This window comes from Arachis hypogaea, chromosome 6, assembly GCF_003086295.3.
Source record: "Arachis hypogaea cultivar Tifrunner chromosome 6, arahy.Tifrunner.gnm2.J5K5, whole genome shotgun sequence".
NCBI classification, from domain to species: Eukaryota; Viridiplantae; Streptophyta; class Magnoliopsida; order Fabales; family Fabaceae; genus Arachis; species Arachis hypogaea.
Genome location: NC_092041.1, coordinates 6,379,771 through 6,394,922, shown reverse-complemented (window position 1 = coordinate 6,394,922; position 15,152 = coordinate 6,379,771). Strand labels below are relative to the sequence as shown.

Below are 15,152 nucleotides of genomic sequence, written 5' to 3'. Positions count from 1 at the left end.
AATAAAGTAATTAAACCTTTATGTTATGTATATAAATAATGGTTATCTAATTTTTAAAATTTAATTTTATTTGTTGAATTTAATAATTATAAGAGCGAATAAAGGCGGAACGAATACCTAGAGAAACGAGTTAGAATTTAACATTTTACTATCTATAATTAAAAACAAAACAAGTTCGATACAAATTTTTTGTAGGACAAAATGAGATTGGGTAGACCAAAAATCTATTCTTACCTGCTCTCTTGCCACCCTCTAAATATATGTGCAAAAATGTCAGACATGTAGATACGGCACTCGACGTGAGATTTTTATAAGAAAAAGAAAAAAGAACTGTCATCATCGGTCATCACATCACACTTTGACTTTTAAGATAGCGTGATCAATCTTCACGTTGCCTTCTTTTCCTTAAACTAAACACCATCCAAAAGTCATCAGAGAATATGATCAACGGTTGGTTTTTGGACACCTAATACAGATAGGATAGGGTCTTAAGAGCTTTTTCTTTTTGGTAGCATAAGGGGATTAAGGCCTGGGCCTTAAGAGTTTTATTTTCTCCAACTAAACTAAAAATGCATTTTAAGCCCGGATAATTTGGACAGTGTATTTTATTCTTTTCTCGTATGCGAGTTGTGGACTTAATCCTCGGATCCACTGATCGCCCCTTATTTGGGCCTATTCTGCCTAATTTTTCTCTAACGGGAAAGTGAAACTCCAATAGATTTAGAAAAAAAAAAAAAACCAATTTAGTCAGTCTATTTAAGTATGTATTAGAGATTTGAATCTTACTTTATACATACAATAACTCATTGGTCAATAACAAATTTTTCTATAAAGTTTAAATTTACGGCAAATGAGTCTTTGACCTTACCAGACTAAAAGAAACTGTGGGACAAAATAATAACAATAAAAAATTAATTTAGATTAGTCGAGTGATTAATTTTTAAACGAGTATATAAATTTAGATTCTATCTTATACATATAGCAAGTTAGCAATTCATTAACTCTGAGACAAAATAATAATAATTTGATTCGAATTTTGTCTTATACATACAGTATAAAATATATTTTTTATTCTTAAAATTTTAAATATATTTTTAAATTTTATTTTGTTTAAATTTTGTTTTAGAAGTTTTTGATTGAAATCAAATATACCTTAGGACTAATTTTTCAAAAAATTTAAAATTAATTTAACAATAATTTTATAAAAATAATTTTTAATATAAATAAATCAAATATAATTATTATATATTATTATTAGATTAATTTTAATTTTTTTAAAATTTTACTTTTAAAAATATATTTAATATAAAAACAAATTTAAAAATAAAATTAAAATAAAATAAAATTTAGTTATATTTTTAAAATTGTTAAATTTTAAGGTAAAAAAATATAGTTTAGCAAAAAAAATGAAGGACATAGAAACTGAGAAAGAAAAAAACTTAAAAAAGAACGGGAAGGAAATGTTCGATAGCACATCAGAGCAAAGTCGTCAGAGATCTCCGTTTTGCACAATTGCAGAAGCACAAGACAATTCCATTTATTGGAGCCTCCAACGCTAGACCGCTCATAAATCCGCGCTTAGCATCAACCATCTTTCAAATCTGAACCCGCCTCGCTACAAACGTGCTGCTTATTCCTGTTTGGTTACTCAGAAAACAAGAAAGGAAAAGGAAGAGGAAAGGTGCATGGTTGTTAGCGAGGAAGAAGTTTTTGTAGCTCGATGTCGTTGACGTGCGTTCAGTGAACGCACATTCGTCAAAAAGAAAATTCACATGGAATCTGAGCTCTCCAGAGATTTAAGCTAAATCTGAAGCGCTTCTCCAATCTTCGCTACTTTCTGTGAATCTGTTTCTCTTTGTTATTTCCACTGTTCTAGCTACCAGAAGAGGAGAAGATGCTGCGGCTGAAAGCCTTCCGGCCTTCCACTGACAAAATCGTTAAGATCCAGTTGCATCCGACGCATCCATGGATGGTAACCGCCGATGATTCAGATCGAGTCTCCGTTTGGAATTGGGAACACCGTCAGGTACAGTTTTTCTCTCTTTCCTTTTGCTCCGTTCGTTGCCAGTGAAATCTGTTATCATATTTTGATGTGGAAGCGTTGTTCAGGTGATATATGAGCTGAAAGCTGGTGGAGTGGACGAGCGACGTTTGGTCGGCGCGAAATTGGAGAAGCTTGCAGAGGGAGAGACAGGTTCCACACTTGCTGCCAAAATTTTAGCTGTGAAAATGCTTATGAAATAGTAGATAGCATTAATCATTGTTGTTCTGTTATTGAACTGCTGCATTTTGCTTTAATTGGATGGATATGAGAGCATGAATCTCCTCATTGGTAAAGTTTAGTACGTTGCTGGTTTTATGAAGCGTTTCTGGGCGGAATTTTGTTGAGTTTGGGAATCTTGTATGGAATTGTGTTATGAATATTGAGCAATTAACTAACAATTGGTGGTTGCCAAATTGCTTTGTATTTAGAAGAGAAAAGTCTTCAGTCAGGTTCATGTCCTTTGGGAGCCTAAATGTAATAATAGTTTATTGTCATCTGTCACAATATTGCTCCTGTTCAGGAAAGTTCTCTTAGAATGCAAGCTCTGCTACACCATTCTATGCTCTGGCAGCAAGAATTGCTTGAATTTCCATGAATGTCATTTAGTTCAAACAAGTTATGATGTACTTAAATTGCATCGTTGAATTACTCCATGTTATTAGTTTAATGAATCTTGGATACTGTAACTGCTAACGAGTGATTCTTCTTTATAGGATTACTAAAACAGCATGATAAATTCCTTCTTAAGCATTATTGTAGGCAATGAATATTTTTGTACTGATTTATTAACAGAATTTCATTTTCCTCCTTTTTTTTTTTTCCTGGGGATTTGGTAGAGTCTAAAGGGAAACCTACAGAAGCCATTCGAGGAGGAAGGTAATATGCCTATTCTTTAACATTATATGTCATTTTCCTTTCTTTTATGTTCATTTTTTTTCATGACTCTTTATCTACCTTAAAGTGTAAAGCAGGTGAATTTTTATGATGACGATGTACGCTTTTGGCAACTTTGGCATAATCGATCGGCAGCTGCAGAGGCGCCTACAGCTGTCCATCATCTCAGTTCAGCTTTAAGTTCTCCTGCCCCAACTACAAAAGGAAGGCATTTTCTTGTCATATGTTGTTTAAACAAAGCTATTTTTTTGGACTTGGTGACAATGCGTGGTCGTGATGTACCAAAGCAAGAGCTTGATAACAAGTCACTTCTCTGGTAAATTTTTATTGCATTATTTGTTGTTCAGCAGATCCTCAGCCATTGATGTCAAAATTGCTTTTAATAATCTATTAAGGCAAGGACATTTTGATTATCTGATAGTTGCTATTACCTTTTACCAGCTTTTTTCTCCTTCCTTTAATGAAGTATTCATTTACATAATCTGACATACTCCAACTCAAGCAATACTTTGTTCTCTATTAGTTGTAAAAAATATTTATTTTGTTTGTTTGGAATCAAGTAAAAGCTGTATGACTCTGTATAAAACAATGAGAATAGTTGCATTCTAGTGAAGTCATCTGACAAACATTGTATAACTGCTTATTTCAAAGATTATGGTAATTTTATTTAGTAAAATAATTGTTGGAGATATACCATTCATGTCTCTCATCCTATCAACTTAAGCTTTTAGAAAAAGTGGTTTCATGACATAGTATCAATACTTTTATGACTAAATGCTTTCGATCATTGTTATCCCCCCCAGAAGGAAAGAAAGTTCAAAATAAGGCAAATAAAAAGAGAAAGAAGGCCTATGCAAAAATTCACGCAAACCCATAAAGAGATTCTTGCTTGAGGGTGAATGTTAGAGATATAACCATTTATGTACCTCCTACTATCAGCTTAAGCTTTTGGGAGGAGTGGTTTCTTAAGTTTTTGGGAGGAGTGGTTTCATGACAATAATTAACTTGTAAATCAAATTTTTGTGATCCGTACTGTTGTGGGCTTCTTGCCTTCATTTCTGCAAAATATATGTTTCACAGAACATGCAGGCACAAGTATCAAGAGTCATACATTTCATATTTGATAGGTGGACAAGTGGTCATTTCCATGTATAAATTGCCAAATTCATTTATTTTCTCTCTTAATATTTCTTAAAAACTACTATCCTAGTGTGAACATTCATCTTCCTTTTTTTTTTTTTCCATTTAAGCGTACCAAGATTCAGCTTTTTATTTGTATTAATTCTTGATGGAAATCTGACATAACACGTTATATGTAAACCTTTTAATTTATCATTTGTCATATTTTACATCTCTTTTGCTATCTTCATGTACACCGTATGAGTTCCTTTAGTTCCCCAATTCTATCTGTTGCAGCATGGAGTTCCTTTATAGATCTGGTGTTGGTGATGGTCCTCTTGTTGCTTTTGGTGCATCTGATGGTGTCATTAGAGTTCTCTCAATGATCACATGGAAGGTGGGTACCTAAAGTATTCTATTAGTTATAGCTATTAGCTTGTTATTGATACTTCTATTCCTTGTAGCTTGTGCGAAGGTACACTGGTGGTCATAAAGGATCAATCTCTTGCTTAATGTCCTTCATGGCTGCTTCTGGTGAGGTAAATCTTGATGTCCCATGAAGAACTTATTATTGAGAAATTTCATTTGCTAGTTAATCTTATTGAATGCAACTAGGATGGTTTATTGTCTCTTCGTATTGCTTTTGTGTTTGGAAGTGTTGTTTTTGTACTCTGGTGTGAAGGTTTTTTTTTTTCCTGTTTTCTCCCAGGCTCTTTTGGTCTCAGGAGCCAGTGATGGATTGCTCATAATTTGGAGTGCTGACCAAGGGCCAGATTCACGGGAACTTGTGCCCAAGCTGAGCTTAAAAGTATCATTTTCCCCTCTAGTTACCTCTACTATGTCAGTTTGTCTCATAACCGGTGAAGATAAATACTTGTTGCAATCATGGCTACAAAGAAATAAGCCATCATTATTTATAGCTCAATTAAAGTTGCTGTTTCCTCTATGATTAAGATAGTGCACTGATGTTTGGTTGAGTTTAATATGAAATGCATGACATATTTTTTATAAAACAAAAGAAAATTATGAAGCTTTGGCATATGGAAAATTGTATAATTAAATTGAAGTAAATGAAGATATATTTGGATTCTTTTCTTCTTAAGTTCCTACCCTTATTTTTCAGTTCTACCCTATTCTTCTTTTATGTAAGACTTGAACAAATTTTATTCACATTCAGTTTGTTTGATACCATGTGTTGCATGTAGGCACATGATGGTGGGGTTGTTGCTGTTGAGCTGTCTAGGGTGATGGGAGGTGCTCCTCAGCTAATTACAATTGGTGCGGATAAGACATTAGCTATATGGGACACAGTCTCCTTTAAGGTATGATAGTGATATTTAACTCTGAAAATTCTCCCAGTCATAAAGATTTGTCATTTATTTAAATTTTGCTATTGTTGCCTGCTTTTAATTTGTAGGAGCTGCGGCGCATAAAGCCAGTCCCAAAGTTGGCTTGCCACAGCGTGGCTTCATGGTGTCATCCCCGAGCTCCAAACCTTGATATTCTAACCTGTGCTAAAGATTCTCACATATGGTATGCCATTTCCTTTCTTTGGTGCCTTTGTGTTTCTTGTTCGTTACTTGATAGTCTAGTGACGAGATTTATTAATTATAAAATTGAACATTTCTTTATATAAATGCTTTTGTTAGGGCAATTGAACATCCCACTTATTCTGCTCTCACAAGGCCATTGTGCGAATTGTCAACAGTTATTCCTCCACAAGTTCTTGCTCCTAATAAGAAACTGAGGGTATGTGGTTAACTGGCACATATACTGTACATCGTAATTATCTGATTTAGTTAAGTATGTATGCTACAGTAAAAAAGAGCATGTTTGTTGTTCTCATAACTTATTATTGAAGCTAGAAAAAAATAAGAGTGATAATATAATTCAAAGCAACTAAATACTCTGTCAAATGTATAATTTGAATAGGGGTGAGGATAGATCAAGATTGAGCATAGAGAATATGTGGAAAGCATCAATTTAGTCCTATCATAGTTTCTGTATATTGTAGAAAATGTATGTCAAATGCCCTGGGCAATTAATTCTTTACTGTAGGAGAAGCTGAACTTCAAGTTCATATTACTCCTTGCCCTCTTTTTGTTGACTGTACACCTGTTACTGGGTTTGTTCAAACTGAATTTAGCTGCTGATTTTTGGTGCAGGTGTATTGTATGGTTGCACACACCTTGCAGCCACATCTTGTTGCTACTGGAACCAATATTGGTGTTATTATCTGCGAGTTTGACCCTAGATCTCTTCCACCTGTAGCTCCGCTACCAACCCCATCAGACAGCAGAGAACATTCTGCTGTATTTGTAGTTGAAAGGGAACTAAAGCTATTAAATTTCCAGTTAAACAACTCAGCAAATCCATCTCTTGGAAATAATAGCTCCTTGTCAGAAACTGGAAGATCAAAGGGAGATTTTTTTGAACCATTGCCTGTCAAGCAGGGGAAGAAGCACATTAGTACACCTGTTCCACATGATTCATACTCTGTGCTTTCTGTGAGCAGTTCAGGGAAGTAAGTTCTTTCTTACTTTTAATTTATTTCCATAATTCAATCAAATTAACTAATGTTTTTAATTCTTAAATGTAACAGATGGTTTCGTTTTTCTTTATAGAATATACAACACATAAAACTGTTACTATTGTGATTCAAAATTTATTTATAATGTTTTGTGGTTTATATGCTTTTTATCTTAATATGGTTAAGCAAAAGCATTTTGTTTGTTAAATATCATTACTGTGGTTTTTTTCTGAATGCACAAATATTTGCAGGTATGTTGCAATTGTTTGGCCAGATATTCCTTACTTCTCTGTATACATGGCTAGTGATTGGTCAATTGTTGACTCTGGAACTGCAAGGCTTCTTGCTTGGGATACATGCCGTGACAGATTTGCTATATTGGAATCAGCAATTCCCCCAAGACTTCCTGTTCTTCCCAAGGGTACTTCATCAAAAAGAGCAAGAGAGGCAGCTGCAGCACAAGCAGCAGCTGCTGCTGCCGCAGCAGCTTCCTCAGCTTCTGTTCAAGTCCGCATCTTATTAGATGATGGAACATCAAATATACTAATGAGATCTGTTGGTACACGCAGTGAACCGGTAGGTCCTTGTTTTGTCCTAAAACTACCCTTGTAAAGACTTTTCTTGTAATAATCTAGCCTTGGCTGATTATCGTGTTCCCGGTGGCTGTGCTGCTGCCTTCATGAATATTAACTTATAAATGTTTTTAAAGTTAAGTTCAATGATATAGCATTCATCTCAACTTGCATTTATTTTCATTTTGCATTAATTGCAAAATTCCTTTACTTACATACAAAGCAACTGGAAAAGGGAGAAAGGGGGGGGGGGGTCTGATACTTTCTAGATATGACATATGACCATGCTTACTCTGGCAGATTGTGTATATTAATAAACTATAAAGATGGTATGCCCTTATCGTCTTATTAACAATCATTTGGGCAGTAACGTGTTTTTCTATCCCACGAATTTCTTCAGGTGATTGGTTTGCATGGAGGGGCACTGCTTGGAGTTGCCTATCGGTCATCTAGGAGAGTCAGTCCTATTGCTGCCACAGCTATTTCAACAATCCAGTCTATGCCTTTATCTGGTTATGGAAGTAGTGGTGTTTCTTCATTTTCTACTTATGATGATGGATTTTCTTCATACAGATCTCCAGCTGAGGCAGCACCTCAAAACTTCCAGCTATACAGGTTTAACCTAGTTGTACACTAGTGTAGCATTAATCTACAATTTGTTTATGTGGCCAAAATCTTCAGATATTCCTTGGATTTAGTTTTGCATGCAATTTTGTTTTTGATTCAGTTGGGAGACATTCCAGCCTGTGGGCGGTTTACTTCCCCAGCCAGAATGGACTGCTTGGGACCAAACTGTTGAATACTGTGCATTTGCATATCAGCAATACATAGTCATCTCTTGTTTGCGCCCTCAATATAGATACCTGGGAGATGTTGCAATCCCATATGCTACTGGTGGCGTTTGGCACCGCAGGCAATTGTTTGTGGCTACACCAACTACTATAGAGTAAGTTTTGCGCATTCTCTACAATTTTATTCAAAAGCCTCCAAAAGAAAATCCTATCTTTTCTTTGTGCCAATCATCTATGTATTTGTCTCTGTATTGCACAAAGTTAGTGCATTTGCAATACTTTAATGTGTTATTCATATTTTTCGTAATAACTAATGAGATGAAGATATTATAGAAACCAATGTCATCCAATTTGAACTGATTAGGCACTCCTCCAGCCAAAATTATTTACCACTTGTATGTTTTGATTTTCAGAGTTGTCTTTGTAGATGCTGGGGTTGCACAAATTGACATTGAAACAAAGAAGATGAAGGAAGAGCAGAAAATGAAAGAAGCACAGGCAAGAGCAGTAGCTGAGCATGGAGAGTTAGCACTAATTACAGTAGATGGTCCCCAAGCTACTACAGAAGAAAGAATATCATTGAGGCCACCAATGTTGCAGGTTAAAATTGCTGTCAAGTTTTTTGTCATCTATGAAATTTATTGCAACACTCTGTCTATATTGTCTTCCCTCAGATTTGAGCTTTAGTTGTGTCCTGAATAATATGAATTGTAGATGCTCGTATAACAGAGTATGGCTCTGAACACACTTCCATCCACAATAGAAGTTTGTGTTGACATTTTATGGGCTTTAGGTTTTCTTCGATTTCAAGAGTTGTAATGAATGTCTTATATTTGACTTTTGCATGGATCAAGACAATTAAATGCAACTCAGATGTAAGTTCTGTTTTTATTTATATTGAATTATTCTCTGAATAATTCATCAAAATCTTGTCAGAAATTTCAACAGAGGATAGTTAGAAGCTTCTTGGTTATATTTCGGGTGTATGCTTTTGCATCCTTATTGAAATATCTTTTAATCCTTTGTACATTCTGCACCTTTTTTGCCCATGTACTGGTTACCTTGTCATATCATCTCATAAAAAGTAAACACATTTCTTATGTCTTCTGAGTGAATGCCTTTTCCTCTGTTCTTGCACTTTTTTCTTCTTCAATGAAATTCCTTTTTCCTTTTCTTTAAGAGTATAGACATCTCTGTTTTGTCCTGCTCTAGGTAGTACGATTGGCTTCATTTCAGCATGCTCCTTCAGTGCCACCTTTCTTATCATTGCCAAAACAATCTAGAGTTGACACCGATGACTCTTGGATGGGAAGGGAAGCAGAAGAGAGAAAGGCTAGTGAGGTGGCTGTTGGTGGTGGGGGTGTCTCTGTGGCAGTAACTCGTTTTCCGATGGAGCAGAAACGCCCGATTGGACCTCTTGTTGTGGTAGGCGTCAGAGATGGAGTTCTTTGGCTAATTGACAGGTGAGTCAGACATCTGAGGTTCAATTGAATTTTTAATCCATCCAAGCTTTTTCATATATGTTCAGTTACATGTGAACTTGTGTTTCCTGGAGTTCAATTTTCTGCCTTTCCTTTATTGCATAAAAAGACATACATGGGATTCACACAAGGGTAATTATTTCTAGGAGACTTAACCCATGTCAATGGAATAAGAAATAACATAAAAAGTTACAATTTTATCTTTCAATTATTTTATTACTTGTCAAAGAGCTCCTCCTCCTATTGATAATGGGGGTATTTGGGCAATTGAGATTCCATTGCCAGGAATATGTATAATGAAACAAGCATATTTGTAACTTGTTCTTGGGAATACTAAAAATAATTCCGAACAATTTATAATGCTAACAAACAAGTTTTTTTTTTTAAAATAATATTCGAGTATGATATTTCCAAGTATAATATTCCTGTGAATATAATTCCTTGAGTATTTTTTAATCTTGACAAACAACCAATAAAGGATATTCATTTTGGATTCTGGTTTCATGAATAATGGCAGTGATATCTTGTTGTGATAGGTACATGTTCGCTCATGCCTTATCCTTGAGTCATCCTGGTATTCGATGCCGATGTCTTGCTGCTTATGGCGATGCTGTTAGTGCAGTAAAATGGTATTGTTTTCCTTCTATCTGTTCTGACCTAATCCTAATGCATTAAATCAGAGAGAGAGATATATCTTAACATTGTAAATTTCATACAGGGCAAGTAGGCTTGGGAGAGAACATCATGATGATTTAGCACAATTTTTGCTAGGAATGGGCTATGCCAATGAAGCACTTCATTTACCTGGAATATCCAAGAGGTAGCGCAAGCAATCAATGATTGTAATTATGTTGAGGTTTGCTCAGACTTAAAACATACTGCTCTTTATGATATGCAGGTTGGAGTTCGATTTGGCAATGAAGAGCAATGATTTGAAGAGAGCTCTCCAGTGTCTTCTTACCATGAGTAACAGCAGGAATATAGGAAATGATACTACTGGTCTTGGTTTGAATGACATTCTTAATTTGTCTGACAAGAAACAAGATGTCGTTGAAGGTGTTCAGGGTATAGTGAAATTTGCAAGAGAGTTCTTGGATCTTATTGATGCTGCAGATGCTACTGCACAGGGTGAAATTGCTCGTGAAGCTCTCAAGAGGCTAGCTGCAGCTGCTTCAGTGAAAGGTGCTTTACAAGGTCATGAGTTGAGAGGAATGGCATTACGCCTTGCAAATCATGGGGAATTGACTCGGCTAAGTGTATTCCTCTTTCGCAATCTTGCTTTTCCTCTTATTTTTTGGCTATTTGATGCATGCTGGTGTAACATACAACACTTCGAAATTTTCATAATGAACACGGGATTACCTTAATGCACTGCAGGGTTTGGTAAACAACTTAATCACACTTGGCTTGGGACGGGAAGCTGCATTTGCTGCTGCTGTTTTGGGAGACAATGCTCTAATGGAGAAAGCATGGCAGGATACTGGCATGCTGGCTGAGGCCGTGCTACATGCTCATGTATGATTCGTTATCTACAAGAACTTGATCCCTCCGTTTTTTGCTTGTAGTCTGACCCTGTTGTATGCAGGCACACGGACGTCCAACGTTGAAGAACTTGGTTCAGGCCTGGAACCAAATGCTACAAAGAGAGGTTGAGCCTACCCCGTCACAGAAGACAGATGCTACAGCTGCATTTTTAGCTTCTCTTGAGGAGCCTAAGCTTACAAGTTTGAAGGAAGCAGGGAAGAAACCACCCATCGAAATCCTACCTCCAGGGATGATGTCTCTTGATGCTCCTATATCAATCCAGAAAAAACCAGCTGCTGCTGCTGCCCAGAATTCATTAACACCACCGGGAAAGCCATTGGCACTCGAAGCACCTCCCACAACCACAGCAACGCCAGAGGGTGCTACGCAGCAGCCTGATTCCACACAGCAGCCTGATTCCACTAAGCAATCTGAATCCACACAGCAATCTGAGGCGACACCTCCTGCCCCAGTTAGTGATCAACCTCCATCAGAATCTACATCAGAATCCACGCCAGCTCCAGAGGCCACTCCACCTGAGCCAGAGTCAGGTGAAACCAAGGTCGATAATGTAGCTCCTACCGCTGCGCCAGTCTCTGCCACAAATGCAACTGCTAGTGGGGAAACTGCTCAAGCCACACCTCCGAGCAATCCAGCACCACCAGAGGCACCATCACCGGTAGCAGAGGTACCATCACCACTAGCAGAGGCTCCTGAGACAAATGTTTCTACTACAGGACCTGTGAATGATCCATTCTTGTGATTGGTATTCAACATCACTACAGCGTGAGCACTTGGAATTGAATTTATTTACAATTCAAGTTTTATCATCTTTTGTAAAGAAACCATTTTAGGTGTGAATGAAATCTAGTATAATTACTTAATTAGTTTGCAACAAATTTACCCAACAAACGTGCTATTATACCGAGAAATTTTTTTTCCATTTTCCCTGTACTATTCTCGATTTTTGTAGATGAGTTTACCAAGATTAAGTGTTCTATACTTGTTTCACATTCTTTTATATCGTGTTTTCTCATACTCTGTGTGATTTTATATCGTGTTTTCTCTCGCACAAGTTTTTTCCCGTTCCTATCTGGAATATCTGTTGGCAATTAAAATTATCTTCTGTCCTAAAAGCTTACGAGTTAAATGCTAATTCGGAACTGTATAACGAAACGAACTTACAAGGATGCGTGGTTTTATCAATCCATTGCGGTGATTTATACCTGATTTCGACTCAGCTTTACCCCAGATAAGGGTAACTTCTGCCGTTGGTAACTAGATGATTTCATACATGGAATTGATAGAGTAATGTTGTTTTATATTAAAATTTGGTTATATTACTTTTTCACAAGTTTTTTACCATACTGCACACTCATGACTTCCTTGACTGCTCGTCCCTGCATATCTGATGCTTGTTTTGTTTAGCTTTAAAATGAGTAAATAAACTACTAAAAGTATCTTTGAATAATTTAATTTAGACGTTAAAGAAAAATACTTTTAATAAATTAAAATGATAAAATTTTCTTTATATACATTTTTAAAGACCGACTTTAAAGATTGAATTTTGATATGATATTCTACACTTAAAATTTCTTAATAAAAAAAATCTAAAGCTAAAATTTTATTACATTTCTTTCAAATACATCTAGAAATTTATTCAAATATTATCACAAATTCAAATCAAATGCACAAATGATTAGTCAAATACAAAAATAATTTTTCATTTATTAAAAATATTTTATTATTTTTTTAATTTTTTAAAAACACTTTATGGTTTTTGATCTTTTAAAAGTATTTTCTATCAGTACGTAAATCATTTATATTAAAGTTGATTATCGTCCAAACAAAAAGATACAATATTTTCTGCTTACTTTATTAAAGGTATTACTTGAACAAAAAATCTAATAAACATGCCAAAATGCATTATCAAGTGCTGGTTTCTATTAACCGGCAATACAACTATACAAGGTACTTCTAGTGACAGCAATCCATGGGCAATGACATCACATGAACTGGTTCGTAAAATTGAAGCATAAAATTTATCCAAGAAATAGGAAGGATGGCACGTAGTTCAGTAACAAGAAGCATCATTGTCTCAAACCTACTCCAAAGCATGAAACTAATCAACTTTCTATTCTTGACCTAAGGCAAGATCGTGCCAAGCATCCGCATTAACTTCTTGTGTCTCCTGATCTGATTAAAAGCAAAGCACAACAGTGTTAAGAAGAAAATTAGAAATAAACCCACCAATAAAATTACTCATCTTGTTAAACAACACCACATGTCACAGAATTAATACTTGCTTTCTTTTTCTTGTAACTATTTTGGTACAGCTCGCTACTCTGTTTTGTAACTTCACAAGATAACATTATAAAACAAGGGAAAATATTGGGAATTTGCGTAATTTGCATCATTGCATGGAGTCCTTTAGTTTGATGTATTTGGCCAAACAAAAATACAATTTATACACAAAAAATTAACCAACAAATCAGACATCATATATTTGGCCGAACAAAAATACAATGTCTACACAAAAATAAGATGATAGCTGATTTTTTGTATGCACATAATTATAGACTGAATTACTTTACATACTATGTGTCAACATAGAGCAGCCACCATAAAAAAAAATTACTTAAGCAGACAAAAATCAATTCGGGTGCTCAATTGAATCATTATTTGAAAACTACGGTGAAGAAGAAAGTGATTATACAAAGAAGACTATTGAAATGAAGAGACATACTTGGGTCCTCGGTATCATCTGTCCGAACAACTAGGGTTGGGGAGAGTGGGAGATCTGCAATTACAGCACGGAAAAGGAACAATCAGAGATGAATATGAAAACGCTGAAAATAAGAAAAAGAAAATACCATCATCCGGGAGAGTGTCTCTCATCCATTCTTCGTCAACAATATCAATCAGAATTCCCAAACTCACTTCTGCCATATTTCACTTTTTTCCACCACACCCTACAAAACCATTGCAATTATTAAAATAGAACAACAATAAGAATAAAATATGAAAAAACGCATATTTAACCACGTCGCCGCCGCTCTAGCTAGAGATACGGAGGAAACCGCCGTGAAAAAGCTTACCGTCACGAAGCTTATGTAGAAACCAACGATTTTCAAGCCATTAATAATTCGAAAAAAGCGTGTAAAATGCGTAAGAGAAGAAGAATTAATGAACGGATGAAAATGGATTGTGAAAGGTAAAAGAAAAAAGTTAAAGAGAGAAGCGATGGAACCTTAGAGAGAAAATGGGAACTCAGAGTCAGAAGGCTTCAATTTGAGACCACTGCCAATGTCCACACTGTATGAGCAGCGCAACTAAAAGTTAAGTCATATTTCAAAAGTTTGAGCGTTTTTACTTTCCAATGATGTTAATAGAATTTTCGTAAGAAAATAATTCTTTTCTTTAATTTAGAATACAATAAAAATATAATTTTCAATTCTCAAAAAAATTCTAATTCTCATATTAGTGTTTAAGTTAAATGTGTGACAAAAAAAAATCTAATTTACAATTCCATCATTACTAAAGATTAAAATATTAAAATTATTGCTAATAAATAAATAAATAAAAACAAATAAAAAATCACAAAAACAAAATAATAAAAAACACACAATTTATTTTATTTATGCAATTAATTATTTCAAATCATATATTTAAATCTGAAATAGAATGAGAATTCATTTCTTAAAAGAAATAGAATTTTTTTCTTACTTTAAAAAAAAAAAAAAAACAAGAATTGCACCTTCTCAATGTGAACTCAGTGCTACTACAATAATTGCAAATGTCATCCAAATTTTTATTATTCAGTAAGCTTAAAGCCATCTTATTTTACATTCTTTACTGTAAAATCATTAATTTAACAACTTTAAATTTAAATAATTATAATCCTTAATTCCTCCAAATAATTACAATATTTTATTTAAATCTTAGGCTGCTTTTGTTAATACAAATGCGAACATATAAAATTATATTTGGCAGATGAGATATAAATATAAATATTCTATCAAGAAAAATTAAGATATTAAATTAATATATTTTTTGTTATTTTTAATAGAAATAACACAAATATATTAATAAAAAATATAACTTATTTTTTATTATTTTTATCAATTTTTTTATAAATATATTTTTATTATTATATAATTTTTTTTAAAAATGTATATAAAAAATTAGAGTAAATTA

General features: G+C 34.5%; 2 protein-coding genes across 4 annotated transcripts; one reads left to right on the top strand and one right to left on the bottom strand.

Moving 5' to 3' along the window:
- Positions 1-1,389: 1,389 nt before the first annotated feature.
- LOC112695639 (uncharacterized) lies at positions 1,390-11,980 on the top strand. 2 transcript variants are annotated; one of them, XM_025748061.3, is made up of 21 exons: positions 1,390-2,026; positions 2,110-2,194; positions 2,881-2,920; positions 3,006-3,254; positions 4,355-4,454; positions 4,522-4,596; positions 4,767-4,865; positions 5,263-5,379; positions 5,475-5,590; positions 5,707-5,806; positions 6,223-6,581; positions 6,839-7,163; positions 7,560-7,774; positions 7,887-8,105; positions 8,364-8,550; positions 9,163-9,413; positions 9,968-10,060; positions 10,150-10,251; positions 10,330-10,687; positions 10,809-10,946; positions 11,017-11,980. In XM_025748061.3, the coding sequence occupies exons 1-21, from the start codon at positions 1,895-1,897 to the stop codon at positions 11,716-11,718; spliced, it is 4,062 nt and encodes a 1,353-aa protein (XP_025603846.1). In that variant the 5' UTR covers positions 1,390-1,894; the 3' UTR covers positions 11,719-11,980. The 2 variants fall into 2 exon arrangements, with proteins under 2 accessions (XP_025603846.1, XP_029154674.1); XM_029298841.2 differs by having other exon boundaries at positions 1,425-2,026; positions 3,016-3,254.
- An 828-nt stretch (positions 11,981-12,808) lies between these two features.
- LOC112695638 (anaphase-promoting complex subunit 13) lies at positions 12,809-14,866 on the bottom strand. Of its 2 annotated transcripts, none has more exons than XM_025748059.3 (4): positions 14,206-14,866; positions 13,829-13,927; positions 13,702-13,755; positions 12,809-13,151 (listed from the first exon to the last, which is right to left on the bottom strand). In XM_025748059.3, the coding sequence occupies exons 2-4, from the start codon at positions 13,902-13,904 to the stop codon at positions 13,090-13,092; spliced, it is 192 nt and encodes a 63-aa protein (XP_025603844.1). In that variant the 5' UTR covers positions 13,905-13,927; positions 14,206-14,866; the 3' UTR covers positions 12,809-13,089. The 2 variants fall into 2 exon arrangements, with proteins under 2 accessions (XP_025603844.1, XP_025603845.1); XM_025748060.3 differs by having other exon boundaries at positions 14,054-14,267.
- Between the last annotated feature and the right edge of the window lie 286 nt (positions 14,867-15,152).